The 13948-nt window shown below is 44.1% G+C and overlaps 2 protein-coding genes across 3 annotated transcripts in view; one reads left to right on the top strand and one right to left on the bottom strand.

Moving 5' to 3' along the window:
• Nucleotides 1-10999, bottom strand: part of AK8 (adenylate kinase 8) — a 139497-nt gene extending 128498 nt beyond the window's left edge. Inside the window, exons 1-4 of one of the 2 annotated variants that reach the window (XM_058302134.2) lie at nt 10716-10999; nt 9665-9826; nt 6967-7016; nt 5339-5452 (exon numbers count right to left, since the gene is read on the bottom strand). In XM_058302134.2, coding sequence (XP_058158117.1) covers nt 5339-5452; nt 6967-7016; nt 9665-9695 — 195 coding nt within the window. In that variant the 5' untranslated portion in view covers nt 9696-9826; nt 10716-10999. The remainder of the gene's footprint in view (nt 1-5338; nt 5453-6966; nt 7017-9664; nt 9827-10715) is intronic. The other variant, XM_058302135.2, reaches the window with a different exon arrangement.
• Nucleotides 1763-13948, top strand: part of SPACA9 (sperm acrosome associated 9) — a 29216-nt gene continuing 17030 nt past the window's right edge. Inside the window, exons 1-2 of the mRNA XM_058302137.2 lie at nt 1763-1945; nt 7114-7202. The gene's annotated coding sequence lies outside the window, so the exon portion shown is untranslated. The remainder of the gene's footprint in view (nt 1946-7113; nt 7203-13948) is intronic.

Here is a 13948-nt window from a genome sequence, read left to right as displayed (position 1 = left end):
GTGCTTAGTTTTGTGGTAGTCAGTCTCCCTCACTGTGCTGGAAGTTTGCAGGGGAAGGAGAAGAAATTCATCTTTGGATCTCTCATATCACTGCAGAAGAGTGCTTGGCACATAATAGGTGATTTGGAAATGCCTAAAATGGAGCAACATAAGAGGATTCTACTTAAAAAAACAGAGCCAAGATTAGCAGGAGAAAATTAGGTATTTGAAGGTATTATTGCTCCTTAAAAAAAGAGTACTAAAGACTCCAAATCAGCCAAAGATTTAGAGACAACATTTAATGAGCGGCCGCTCCTGGCAGGCGGCCATCTGCAGACAAGGGCACGCACAGCCGAGCCTCGACGCACCCATTCCAGCTCTTCAGAATCTTTTCCTCCTTGACGAGGCCTGACGTCCCTGCCTTTCATCTTCCCTCCACCCGTGTTTCTGAGCCAAGGAACCCCAATAGGACACCCTTGAAAGCACTTCGATGTGGTCTGAAATATGTTGATAATTAGCGTAATGAAACCCTGGAGGAATTTCCTTAAACTCCCTCCCCTGCAATGAATTTTATGAACCTAAGAAAAGCATCTTTATCCTAGAAATAAGCTTGCCTCCCCCAGTTAACAGCTTACCTTCTGCAAAATTGAAATAACCACTTTCTTTCTAAAATCATGCCCCCCCCACTCCAAAGCTGGGGGCCTTCCAAGCTGTGACTGCAAGTCTGGGGGGGCAGGGTGGGGACGGGGCTGGGTGGGGTGGGGCCAGCACTTGCTTCTTCATTGGCTGAGAGTCCTAGCCAGAAAATATGGGTACAGGAAATCCTCTTGGTTAAGCAGTTTTTTAATAGCTTCCCCATGGGAGAGGCTGACCTTGCTGAACAACGCTTTCCTTCTTTTCTATCAAGTCCTTCTAACAGGCAGTTTTGGAGGGGGATCTGCCTAAGTCATATATCTCATCCCTGAGAATTGCCCTCGCCCCTACAGGGGTCCTAGAGCTGGTCCATGCCACCTGACCACCCCGCCCCCACCCTGTGCCCTCTCTCCACACCCATCAGGGGAGCTGCTCTGGCCCTCCTGCCCCGTGGACACCTGACCAGGAGGCTCAGAGAGCAGGGGGAGACCCAGAGTTCTCACCCTGACTTGCTATAGAAGCCTGGGCAGCCCTGGACACCCCAGAACATAAAATAAGTACATTCTTAGGGAACCAGGGAAGGGGGCACCACAGAGTCCCCCGGCCCCCTCCGGGGTCATGCCCTTAACTCTTTCACTGCCACATTCCACTTGAGCCAAATGATTTGCAATTGTCTTCATGCCCCTGTTCAACTTGAATCTGCATTGTTAAAGATATATATTTTTATTTGGCTTGGTTTGTGACTAAAGTTAAAAAGTGTTTGGTTTGGGGCAACATAAGGCATTCTCTGCAAAAACCTCCCCAGCGAGTTAGTGACTAAAAGGACAAATTCCACTTGCTTAGATTTCTGGAAGACAGTAGAGACTCCACAAACGCTGAATCAAAGGAAAAGAAAAACATCAGGGAGGAAACTTCCGTCCAGGACCTGCTGGTCCACTCCCTCTCCCTCCCTCAGTCCCAAGCCCGTCCCTTCTCACCTCCCACCAGGGACACAGACTCTAGAGCCACTCGTAGCAGCAACAGAATGCACGCGTCTCCAGGCACAGGGACTTAAGGCCACAGAGGCCAGGGCAGAACACAAGCTGCTGAGCGGTGCTGCATATAGAAGGGTCCTCAGGAGGAGAGAGAGACAGACAGACACACTGTGGTAAAACCACAGCTGGAAAGTGCCACGCTCATTAAATCCAGGTTCTGTTGACCAGACCACCTAAATGTAGATTGGACTTTGCTGGAGTGATCCAACTTTCTGAATTGACCCCTCTGACTCCCTAGGTTGGATACCTAAAGGGGAAGAAATCTGAGGCGGAAAAGCCTCACAGAGAAAAAGAAAAAGGTATGTGTGTGTGTGGGGGGGGGCGGGCATTAAGCTAAATGCTGTAAGAAGGAGGGTCCCAGAACTGAAAAGATTAAGGGAAACAGGGCACAGAGAGGGGAGAGAATTTAAACAAATCATGGGAACAGGGGAGAAAATTCTGCACAAAGGCAAACAGTAGAGCTCAAGTTTCCTGGCGAAGGAACAGAGGAAAAGAAATTTTCTCCTGGAGGTAAAACAATTACACAAAAGTATAGTCTTAAAAATTGTACCATATATCCAGGGCAAATAATCAGATGAAGAAGAGCTAAAAAAATGTGATCAGTTAAACACTGGCTATTCTAAAGGTCTCAATAGCTCAAGCATTAGTAGGGAAAGAAAAGCATTTTGTTTAAAAGAAAATTTGAGAGTAAATGCTAAATAATAACGATAAATGGGCCCTTCTCAAAATTAAAAAAGTTTGTACATCAAAACCTTTGTCACAAAAGCGAAAGACAACCTACTCATTAGGAGAAAGTACTTGAATACTACATATCCAATAAAGGTTTTTTTTGGTTTTTTTTAAAGATTTATTTCTTTATTTCCCCTCCCCCCCCCCGCCCCAGTTGTCTGTTCTTTGTGTCTATTTGCTGCGTGTTCTTCTTTGTCCACTTCTGTTGTTGTCAGTGGCACGGGAATCTGTGTTTCTTTTTGTTGTGTCCTCGTGTCAGCTCTCTGTGTGTGCGGTGCCATTCCTGGGCAGGCTGCACTTTCTTTCGCACTGGGCGGCTCTCCTTATGGGGGCACACTCATTGCTCATGGGGTTCCCCTACGTGGGGGACACCCCTACGTGGCACGGCACTCCTTGCGCGCATCAGCACTGCTCATGGGCCAGCTCCACACGGGTCAAGGAGGCCCGGGGTTTGAACCGCAGACCTCCCATGTGGTAGACGGATGCCCTAACCACTGGGCCAAGTCCACTTCCCTCCAATAAAGTTTTAATATCCAGAATATATAAAGAAGTCTTACAACAACTGAAAAATGGGCAAAAGACTTGAATAGACATTTCTCTAAAAAGGATATACAAATGACTAAAATGTACATGAAAAGATGCACACACCATTAACCATTAGGGAAATGCAAATCAAAACCAAAATGAGATATCATTTCCACACCCACTAGAATGGTTACTATTAAAAAAAAAAACACAAAAAACTCCAGAAAGTTACAAGTGTTAGAGAGGATGTGGAGAAATGGGAACACTCATTCATTGCTGCTGGGAATAAAATGGTGCAGCCACTGTGGAAGACAGTTTGGCAGTTCCTCAGGAAGCAAAGTATAGAATTACTGTCTGACCTGGCAATCCCTCTACTAGAGATATACCTGGAAGAATTGAAAGCAGTGACTCAAATAGATACTTGCACACCAGTGTTCATAGCAGTATTATTCACAACTGTCAAAAGATGAATGCAACTCAACTGTTTATCAACCAAAGAATGAATAAACAAAATGTGGTATATACCTACAATGGAATATTACTCAGCCATAAAAAGGAATGAAGTCCTCACACATGTGACAACATGAATGAACCTTGAGGACATTTTGCTGAGTGAAATAAGTCAGACACAAAAGGACAAAGATTGTATGATCTCACTGATATGAGCTAATTATAATAGCAAACTTACAAGGTTAGAATCTAGAACATAGTTACCAGGGGATAGAATGGGGTTAAAGAATGGGGGATTAATGTTTAATTTGAACAGAATTTCTATTTAGGTTGATTGTAAATATTTGGACATGGTTGGTGGTGATAGTACCACATTATTGTGAATGCAATTAACAACGCTGAATAATTTAGGTGAATGTGGTTAAAAGGAGAAACTTTAGGTTATATATGTTACTAGAATAAAAATTAAAAGATAAAACACAGGACTATTTAACAGTGAAAACCTTATTGTAGATGACAGACTAGTTAATAGACAAGTATAAGAACGTTCTTTCAAGAATTATAACAAATGAACAATACTAATATAAGGTGCTAATAATAGGGTGGCTTATGGAAAAAATACACCTAATGTAAACAATGGATGATAGTACTATTTTAATAATTTTTCATAATTTGTAATAAAGGTAACTACTGTTGAAAAAAATTAGTACACTTATAAAAAAGTACTATCGTCAATTGTAACAAATGTTCTATACCAATGCAGGGCATTGGTTGTGGGGTGGTGTATATGGGAATCCTGTATTTTATGCATGATTTGTCTGTAAATCCACAACTTCTCTAATTTAAAAAAAAAATTTAAGTTTGGTTTGAAGGTGTCGTCAGATATCAGATGTTTCCATCTCATGGTGTGAGAGTTTTGCTTCCTTTGAGTATAAGCACAGCTGGCTAGGTCTGGCTGGCATTTAACTCATCAGCTGATTTCCGGGCTGGACACTGACTCATTTTAAGCAGCGGAAGGGCTGTGTTTAGGGCAACAGTAACCCAGGGTTGGCCCTGGGCAATCACTCAAACTCCACAGGTCTTGGTTTCTCATTGGTTGGTAAAACGGGGTGTGTGGGGGGGGATCCGCTTTACCTTGCTTTGAGGTTGTGAGGCTAGAAGGGAAGAGCTGGAAAGCGCCCAGCCCACAGCAAATGCTCAACCACACAGGAGCTGCAGTGTTGGTCTCAACTGCTCCTCCCAACAAGAGAAAGCCCAGGTCTTGGAGAAAAAAGCCTAAAAGGGCACATCTCCCCTTACTCTCCAAAAGGAATTTTGAAGAAATATTTTGGTTTCTCTTCGTCTTAAAGAGAAACAGTATGATCAAGCCCTATATTTCACTTTGGAAAAAAAATGTTTTCAGAGGTTTGGTGGATTTCAAAAGCAAAGCATCCAGTCCTCATGGGCTATTCCACCTCAGAAGAGTATGAGAGGGACAGAGTGGATGGGAGACTGCCTGGAGGAGGACGGCAGCACTGTTCCACAGGGTGCCTGGGACCACAGAAGCGAAATGCCCCTTAAGATACAGCACACATGGAGTCTGTCCTCTCTGGAGACAGTCTGGATGGCTGCCATTTAAAATCCTGGCCCAGCTCAGGCACAGGTAACCAGGTACACCATCTTTGGAATGGAGACCCTCTCCCTACTCCTGCTTACTTTACAGAACCTAAGAAGAAAAGGAATAAGCCCGCCTACGCCACTATACAAATATGAAGCAGACTCTCTCACTTTTAATGATCCTTTCCCACTACAAAAGCCTTACATGGTACCCACGAGCATATGGGCCCTCTTTAAGAATTCTCTCCTTCCTTCCATCACATCCTGTCTCATGTGAAATCCCAGCATTTTCTTTCACTTAATCCAAAGGGAAATGGAAACTAGTCAGAGTGGAGTAAGGGAGAGGGGACCTTGGGACCTCTGACACTCTGTTCCCCAGGGGCCAGGCCTACCTTGAATTTCTGATAATGACTCTTTGCTTGCTTAGCCAGATAGGAATATTCTGTTGTTGTCATGTTCTCCATGGTGAGAAGATTACTGTTCAGATGTTTGCAAAGCCACATTGCCTACAGAAAGGAAAGAGGAAAAGGAAATTTTAGTCAAAGCAATATATACATTAAGAGAACCTCATTAAAATGCCCAAGTCCTTCCACCTTCCACTAGAAAAGGTTGGTCATGTTGGGAAAGGCATAATTAATTCTGGCTGGAGGGAGGCCACCAACTAAGACAGACCCATAAAAGGCCTCCTAACCCAAGAATTCTGTTTGCATACTATCTCTTCAGCCAGCCATTGATCCCTAAACAGAACTGAAAAACCTACAAATGGCCTAAGCTTTTAGCTGTCATTGGCATTCCTTTTCAAGCTCTTTGGACCATGAGTTTTTAACTCAAGAAAGGTTTAGAATAGGAAATATGGGCCAGGACTTAAATATGAGTCACAACCCATTCTCAATGTTCATTTTTTTCTTAAAGATTAGGAGGTAAGGTAATTGAATATTTAGTTTATTGACAATTAATATATTTATTCCCCAGGAATAATAACTTTTAAAACATAATAATGCAATAAAATGTGTTTAACCCCCTGGGAGCAGATGTGGGCTCACGTGGTTGAGCACCTGCTTCCCACATGGGAGGTCCTGGGTTCGGTCCCTGGTGTTTCCTAAAAACAAAACACAACAGGCAAACAAAAGACAAAACTAACTAATGGGAGCTAATGTGGCTCAGTGGTTGAGCGCCAGCTTCCCACATATGAGGTCCAGAGTTCAATCCCCAGCCCCAGTACGCACAGGGCAGCACTCTGCACAGGCCAGCTTGCCACACAGGCCAGCTTGCCTTCACCAGGAAGCCCTGGGCATCAAACCCTGGACAGCCTATATGGTAGACGGGAGTCCAAATGCTTGAGCCACATCCGCTTTCCAATGATTAAAATTTTAAAAAGTTTTGGGAACTTAAGCAACGGAACTTAAAGATTAAAAAATGTAGATGGAAAGAAACCACTGGTTTCAGGACAGAGTTGCCTCCAGGGAAGGAGAGATGAAAAAGGATACAGTAGAGTATGTATCTTTACCTGTAATTTCTTTTAAAAGAAGATAAAACAAATGAAGAAAATATGGCAAAATAAGAAATTTTCTGTAAAATATGGCAGTTGGGTACACAAGTATCTCTGATATAGTTCCTATAATTTTCTAATTGAAATATTTCAATTAAAATTTTAAGTTAAGGATTCCATGCCAAAAGTTTTGGAAACGTGTAGGTTGTTTTACCCAGCACTTCTATTTCTAGAAATTTATGCCAAAGATTTATTTAAGGGTGTGCAAAGATGGTGTACATACAGGCATAGAGAAAACCTTGGGAAGTATACCCCAAACTTTTAAATTATACTTTTGTTTCTCCATATTTTCTAGATTTTCTATTATGAACACACACTACCTTTTGTAATAAGAAAATAAGGAGGAGGAGAAGGAAAAGAAAGAGAAAGGCTCAGTTAAGTTGAAAATTCACTGAAGTGCAGTATCTCATTCCACTCTGCAGGATAAATGAGATGTTACCGTATTACACCACTTAAATATGATACACTTACTATAGTTGTTTTCCCGGAGGCGGGTGGACCTAATATTACAATCTTCGGCACTGTGGAATAAAAAGATTTGAATGTCACCACTGGATATGACAAAACAGCCTCCCATGCCTGCAGCACTCTGGGTGTATTTATTTCTTTCCTCCCCAGATTTCATTTTCTGCAAGTGACACAGCCATTTGTAACCCAGCGGCTCAGAGATGGTCTCACCATAGAACATATTCTCTGTGTTTAGAGAGGTAAGCGATCACTGAGATGGTTTATTTTTCTCTCTCCAAGGGAACATGGACATGGTAACTTGTTTCCCAAACCAATAAATATCAAGAACAATTGGGATTTCAAACACCATAAAGCATTTTAAACAGGGACTTTGTCTCGGGGAGGCTCTCTCAAATAAAGCTGTATTTTATGTAAATCAACTGTGGAAGCTTTATAAATATATTTATTTATTTATATCTTTTTATTTAGCAAATTGTATTCCCCATCATTTTACCGAGGGAAATAATGGGAAAAAGCCTGGAGTGTATGGGCCAGATTTATAAAACCCAAGATAGGAAACTTTTTTTTTTTTTCAAACATGGGCATTTCTATGCAAATGGAAAAAACTGGCTTCAGCGTTATAGTCTTGGCTCCTGCATTTTCTTGGCCATCAGTATACCAAGTAAGCACGGGTAATTGGAAAAAAATACCACTTTCTTAAGAGTAGCTGAAAGGTACGTGCACTTGGGTCAAAATGAAGGAAATAAGATATAGTATATGGACAGATATGGATTCCCTGCTGAGTGCCATCCTGATTAAGTCACCTTTATCCCTCTACCAGTGGAACAGGGGGTCACAGAAGCAGAGGCTGGGGAAACTAGACATGAGCTTTTGCCAGTCTTAGCATGGCCCCTGACCTAAAGGAACAGATGAACAGATGTCCACTCCAACGTACTTGAGGCTCTAAGTCTATGTGCAGAGTCCATTCCTATCAGGCTACCAGGAGAATTGTGTCCATGCAAAGAAGGTGGGATGAGCATGTCCTTCTAGTTTTGGGGAGGACACAGAGAAAGAACCAGACAGCGTCCTTTTGGCTGGTGCTTCAATGGTTGGCACACCTCCACTGAGTGTGCTGAGTGGAATTTAAGTAAATCTTGGCCCAAATTCATGGCACCTCATTTTCAGGGAAAATCTGGAGGAAGAGCTCAAGATAATTCACTTATTCATTCCACAAATATTCCTGAGCACCTCTTCTGTGCTGGATGCTGCTGAGAAAAGCAAGAAAACCATGGTCCCCAGTGATGAGTTAGCAAGATAATCATATTAGAGGAGAACTGAAAGCTGCCTGGTCATTCCCTTTTTTCCAGTCTCTGGCAAGGGAACTGCTCTCTCCTCAAGGACATGAGGCGTTGGACACACATATTATGGCTTTTCTGTGTCCCCAACTAATTGCTTTAGAATACCCTGTTGTATAATTTGATATGCTTATAAACCTGGTCCATATAGACACACTGGTAAGTGAAATGTAGGTGACTTCCTTCTTCAAAGCCCAAAGTCTTTCCTGTCAGAGGTGATGTGAACCAAGGGATGTTGGAAATAGTAAGGGGCCCTGGATAAGGCAGCCCCCTAGGAGTACTTCCTCTAGCCTAGCCTATTGCCAGGGAAATATTGTATGATGCTCTGGTTTATTAAACCTTGTTTAATAAGCATATTTCTCTCCAAATCAGACTTGAGCTGAGGTGCTTCCTGCCCACCATAATATGGGAGACACAGCTCCCAGAATTCTTCTGGCCAAAGTTCTCTCTCTCCCCAAGGGTCATGACTTCAACATAAGATCGGGAAGTGTCCTGGTCATCCTAACAGCTTTGCTCTCCAGAGTCTCAGTCTAGCTGGGAATCCAGAGGATTTTCTGGGAGCCCTGAACAATCCTCTCTCTTGATCTAAGAAGTTTTGGATGTCCTCGTTTTTCCTGTAGCTGTTCCCTCTGCTTTTCTCTTGTCACTTCCCATTCAGAAATGTCTCCTCCGTTCAATCAGTCCAGCACCCATGCTAAGCGCCTGCTGTCTCTTCCTTCTCTGAGGTTCTCTTTGGAGCTCCTGATCAAGTGGCTTGCTCTCGTTAACCTTCCAGCTTGGTAAGTTTCATCCTCCTGCTGAGAAGCTGGCGGTATTCCTGTCTCCCCACCAAATGGCAAACTCCTTCCAAGCAGGGACCAAGTCTCCTGCTTCTTCACTGTCCCCCATGGCATCCAGAACTGTGAGGAGCCACACACACAGCAGGACCTGTAGACCGGTAGCAGCCTCCCAGAGGCCTCTTCCTCAGCTGTCCCCATCTCCTTCTGTAGTGAATATTAGTCAACTTTGTCATAACAATTACTACCTCTTCGCAAATGCCCACTCTGGCAGTCAACATTCTCAGATGCAAGCCACAGAAAGCAACTGAGTCCGGCAGACAAGGGGTTTTTTCAAAGGCCTGGGTGACTGACAGAATCCTGCACAAGCTGGGGGGCCCTGGGCTATACCACCAGGATGATGTCCCAAATGGTCTGGAGAGAACACACTGGCCAGCAGCAGACCCTGCAGCCTATGCCCATGACACTGCTCACATATGGGGGCCACAGAGGGCTGACACCAGCCACATCACCTTCTGCCACCCAGAACCAGACCCTGCCTAGCTGCCAAGGAGAGTGTGTCCCAGCCCATGACCCAGAGTCTGGACTCACCTGACCAGAGAAGCACATGTTGCAGGCCCATGCCCGGGCCGAATCAGAAGCTGGGAAGGCGTTTTCAGCTTCTCGAGTGAGAACCCGGGCAGGGATTCAGCTAGGTGGCCCATTGCCTGCTCTGGCTGTGTTACGTGGGGCAAGACCTCCTGGGCTCACCATCTGGATAAAAGAAGCCACAGCAGGTGGAAAATACTACCTGCAGGACGAGTATGGAAATGAGGTGGCTGTGGGGACACTCTGTCAGGTTTACATGATAAGGCAAGATTGGAGATGGGTGCCACAGAAGGAAGGGGGGAAGAGAGCAGCAGTAGAGCAACAGGGAAGGTATTCAAGGGTGGAAAGGCCTCAAGGAGTGAAACAAAGGGCTTACTCAGGCTGCTGGGAGAACACCTGCGTGGCCAGGCAGAGGTCGGGGTAAGGGAGCAGAGAGGGGGCCTGGCCCGGTGCATATGCCATCACCCCGTTGCCACTCCAGAGCTCTAACTGTGGGCCTCTGCTGAAGTTCCTTGGAACACTGGCCAGAACAACTGAACTCGGAGCTTCTGGAATCTGGGGAGACGTAAGAGGCATCTGGCCAAGTTGTTTTGGGAATGAATTTGACTCCCAAATCAAGCATTCATTTTGACAAAGCTGCTGGGTTCCAAGGCTGCAGGAGAAACCCTCCCCTTCCAGGTTCCTGTAAGTGGCACCCGAATTGTACACACTGATGAAAATACTTTAAAAAGGGAACATCCACGGACTTTCTCCCCACCTAATTTCTTGCACATATTTCTGTGATTAATTTCAGTTTCTTAAAATCTAACACCTTGAAACTCCAGCCTTGCTCATGAGTAATTATTTATAAACAGTGTCATAAAAGGCTGCTTGACTGCCAAGAGTAATCAACTTCTTCAGACCACTTCAAAGGAAATCAGAAAACCTTTCCATCCACAGATCCTTTTGAGGTTTAACTAGGAGCATGCTTTAAAATTCAAAAGAAAACCCTTAGGTATTGGAGCTCTAATACACAGCTTTCTTGGACAAACGTTTGATAGAAAACGAAACATACCATTATATACACCACCGCCTGCTTTAATATTGCCCAGGGCTACTGTAAATGCTCACTTTGTACTAAATCTGCTTTTCTGGCGGCAGAGAGGCTGCCGGCCCCTGTGCCGGTGGCTCCTCTTTTTCCCTCACGTGCATGCTCACCAGGATAAGTCTGGAGCCTTCCGTCCCTCTGCACTAGTCAGTGGCCATGTCACAGAGAGACACGTGTCACAGTTAACTCCTCTCTACCCAAGCACACCCCATGCCCAGTGAGCAGAAGAGCTCCAGTCAGCAAAGGCCACTGTGTGGAAGGAGGCATGGCAGTCCGAAAGCCAGCCCAGGAGAACTGAAACGCACGCTCGATTGACTAGTCCCAGTGAAAACCAGCCACGGGATGTTCTCTGAGCTTCCTGTACTCTTTTAAAAACGTAAGAGGTGTGGATTAAACTGCCTCCGTACTCCCTTCAAAGATTTACCACCTTCTAGAAAAATCACAAAATCAAGGTGCTTTCCCTGCCTCCTCTCTTCTTCCATGTTTTGCTCCATTTTCATTGGAGGCCTTAGCAAGGGAAGAGAAACCCATGAGTCTCCCTCTCCTTTCCATTCAAGCGGTTAGGACAAAGGACTAAGATGTTCCAGCATCCATAAAACCTGCCAGCTCAAAAGCCCAGGAGTGGGGTTAGAGGGCTGAGGGGTTATTAGCAAAATGGTGGTTATTAGAACCTGATACAGCCTCCAGGCAAAGAACAGGGCTCCAAATATTCAGGTGGACAGCCTGGGGGTCGGCTCTCAGGTAATGCTAATGTGAAGCAGGTACGGATTCTTTACCCCTGCTCGAGAGCAATGGAGCAGGTGTAATACGGAGAAAAGCGTAGGCAGCAGAGCAGCTTTTGGAAAATCACCAGACCCATGAATAAATGGAAAGGTGTGGCAAGGAGGGCGAAAGGAAGTGGTGATAGGGGAGAGGAGGGAGCAGAAGTGCCCAAAGTGGCTGTGCTACCAACATCAGCTGCCTTTGCACCTCAAAACAGAAGGCAACATTTGAACTCAAAAATCCTGGTGAAGTGGATCCTTTGACTCTAAAAATTAAATCTGCACACAGAAGAGCAAGATCAAAAACAAAAGAAAAATGAAATAAGCCTCCTCAAATTTCAGGTTCTTGTTTTTCTAGCCTGGGGGACTGGCTAAGCCTTGAGGCTACCGGTTAAAGAACACAGAGAATGCCAGCATCTAAGCAGAAATTTTTCAAATGGACAGTATGAAGTTCCATTGTATCCAATTTATCAGAGTTCAGAAGGCTATATGATTATCAAATAAAATTTTTAATTTAAAAAAATCTCACCAAGGTTTTCACAAACTGAAACTCAACTTTGCATCATCTTAAACCCAGGGGCGATTCCAGGCCTAATCCTCCCCACGGCTATGCAACCTCCTCCCTCCTTCCTGCCGGGCCATCACCTCTAGGAGAGCTCCAGTTCCTCCACCCCATTCCACCAAGCAAGCCTGATTTTCAAGCGGGAAGCCCAGGCCAGGAGAGATGAAAGAGCTCTCATGGTTATTTTATATTATCAAAGGGGGATTTTTTTCCTTTCACTTTTTAATATTTTTACTTTTTTATTAGAGAAGTTGTTAAGAGAAAGAAAGAAAGAAAGAAAGAAAGAAAGAAAGAAAGAAAGAAAGAAAGAAAGAAAGAAAGAAAGAAAGAAAGAAAGAAAGAAAGAAAGAAAGAAAGAAAGAAAGAAAGAAAGAAAGAAAGAAAGAAAGAAAGAAAGAAAGAAAGAAAGAAAGAAAGAAAGAAAGAAAGAAAAGAAAGAAAGAAAGAAAGAAAGAAAGAAAGAGAAAGAAAGAAAGAAAGAAAGAAGAGAAAGAAAGAAAGAAAGAAAGAAAGAAAGAAAGAAAGAAAGAAAGAAAGAAAGAAAGAAAGAGAAAGAAAGAAAGAAAGAAGAAAGAAAGAAAGAAAGAAAGAAAGAAAGAAAGAAAAGAAAGAAAGAAAGAAAGAAAGAAAGAAAGAAAGAAAGAAAGAACACTCAGAAAATAGAATTCCCATATACCTTAATATGGGAGTTTGAAGATCATTGGGCTGAGGGACTGATCCTGACTATAAAATGGCAACATTTTCCTTTGCTTAGCTTTTACTTCACCTCACTTACTTCTTTTTTACTTTTACTTTACTTTTGCTTTTACTGTACTTTTAACTTTTACTTTAACTGTTTTACTTCACTTCTACTTTTGCTTTAACTTTGCTTTTATTTTACTCTTACTTCACTTTCACTTTAGTTTCACTTGATTTTCACTTTTGGTTTACTTTTGCTTCAGTCTGCTTTTACTTTACTTTTATTTCACTTTCTACATGGCTTCACTTTCCTTTTCGTGGTGGCAACATAAGAAAGCTGAGTGTGGGTGGAAGAGCTCCCAGCAGCCTTCAAATAGCAGAGCTTGGTAACAGCTGAGCTCGTTGTCAGCCCTGGTCTGGGCGTAGCGGATGGGGCAGAGACAACTTCCTCTTAGCAAGTGGAGCAGCGGGCAGGGAGGCTCGGCGGGGAGCCACCTTCTGCAAGAGAAAGGGTCGGCCAGGAGGGAAGGGTGAGATTAACACTTGCCTTGTGGAGACGTGCCTGGGAGGCGGAACCTCCTAACCTGCCGCAGGGAATAAACAACCAACCAAAGAATGGACACCTTTTAGAAGAGTTCTCTGCAGGGCAAAGTAAATCACACAGGGAATGGTGGGGTTGGAAGCAGGCAAGACGAAAAGGCTCAGGAATGTGGTTTTCCTGACCCTACTTTCGTCATGGCTCTATGGGCTCTCAGTTACCATCAGCTGCACGAGAGAATGCCCAGAGAATCAGACTCGCATGTTTGGCTCAGAAAAGGGCACAGTTGGGGCTCTTTGAACCACGCTGCTTAGGCCCATGAAAACGACATCCGGACTCAAAAAGCCCCTCACTCTAATTCTCTGCAGCCAAACCTGAGGCTGCATTGGGACCTGTGTGCAGGGGAAGATGAAAAGACGAGGTATGCTAACCACAGCTTCAGGCCTGGTGTCTCCAATCTCTTACCTTTTAAAAAACTTTGCCTCATTTCTCCTTTTTGGCCTTCTGAACCCCAACATGAGGCATCTTAGGCCCCCATCCCTCTTGGCTGTGCCAACCACTAATTTCACTGGTGTGTTAGGAGATCCTTCAGAGCAGCTAACGCTCCAAAGAAAGAAGCTTCGAAGCTCCAAGTCACCAGTTCTCTCTGACATTTCACACA

The sequence above is a fragment of the Dasypus novemcinctus genome, chromosome 8 (assembly GCF_030445035.2).
Source record: "Dasypus novemcinctus isolate mDasNov1 chromosome 8, mDasNov1.1.hap2, whole genome shotgun sequence".
Classification (NCBI taxonomy): Eukaryota; Metazoa; Chordata; class Mammalia; order Cingulata; family Dasypodidae; genus Dasypus; species Dasypus novemcinctus.
Note: the sequence above shows the minus strand (reverse complement) of the source record. Positions and strands in the feature narration are given on the sequence as shown.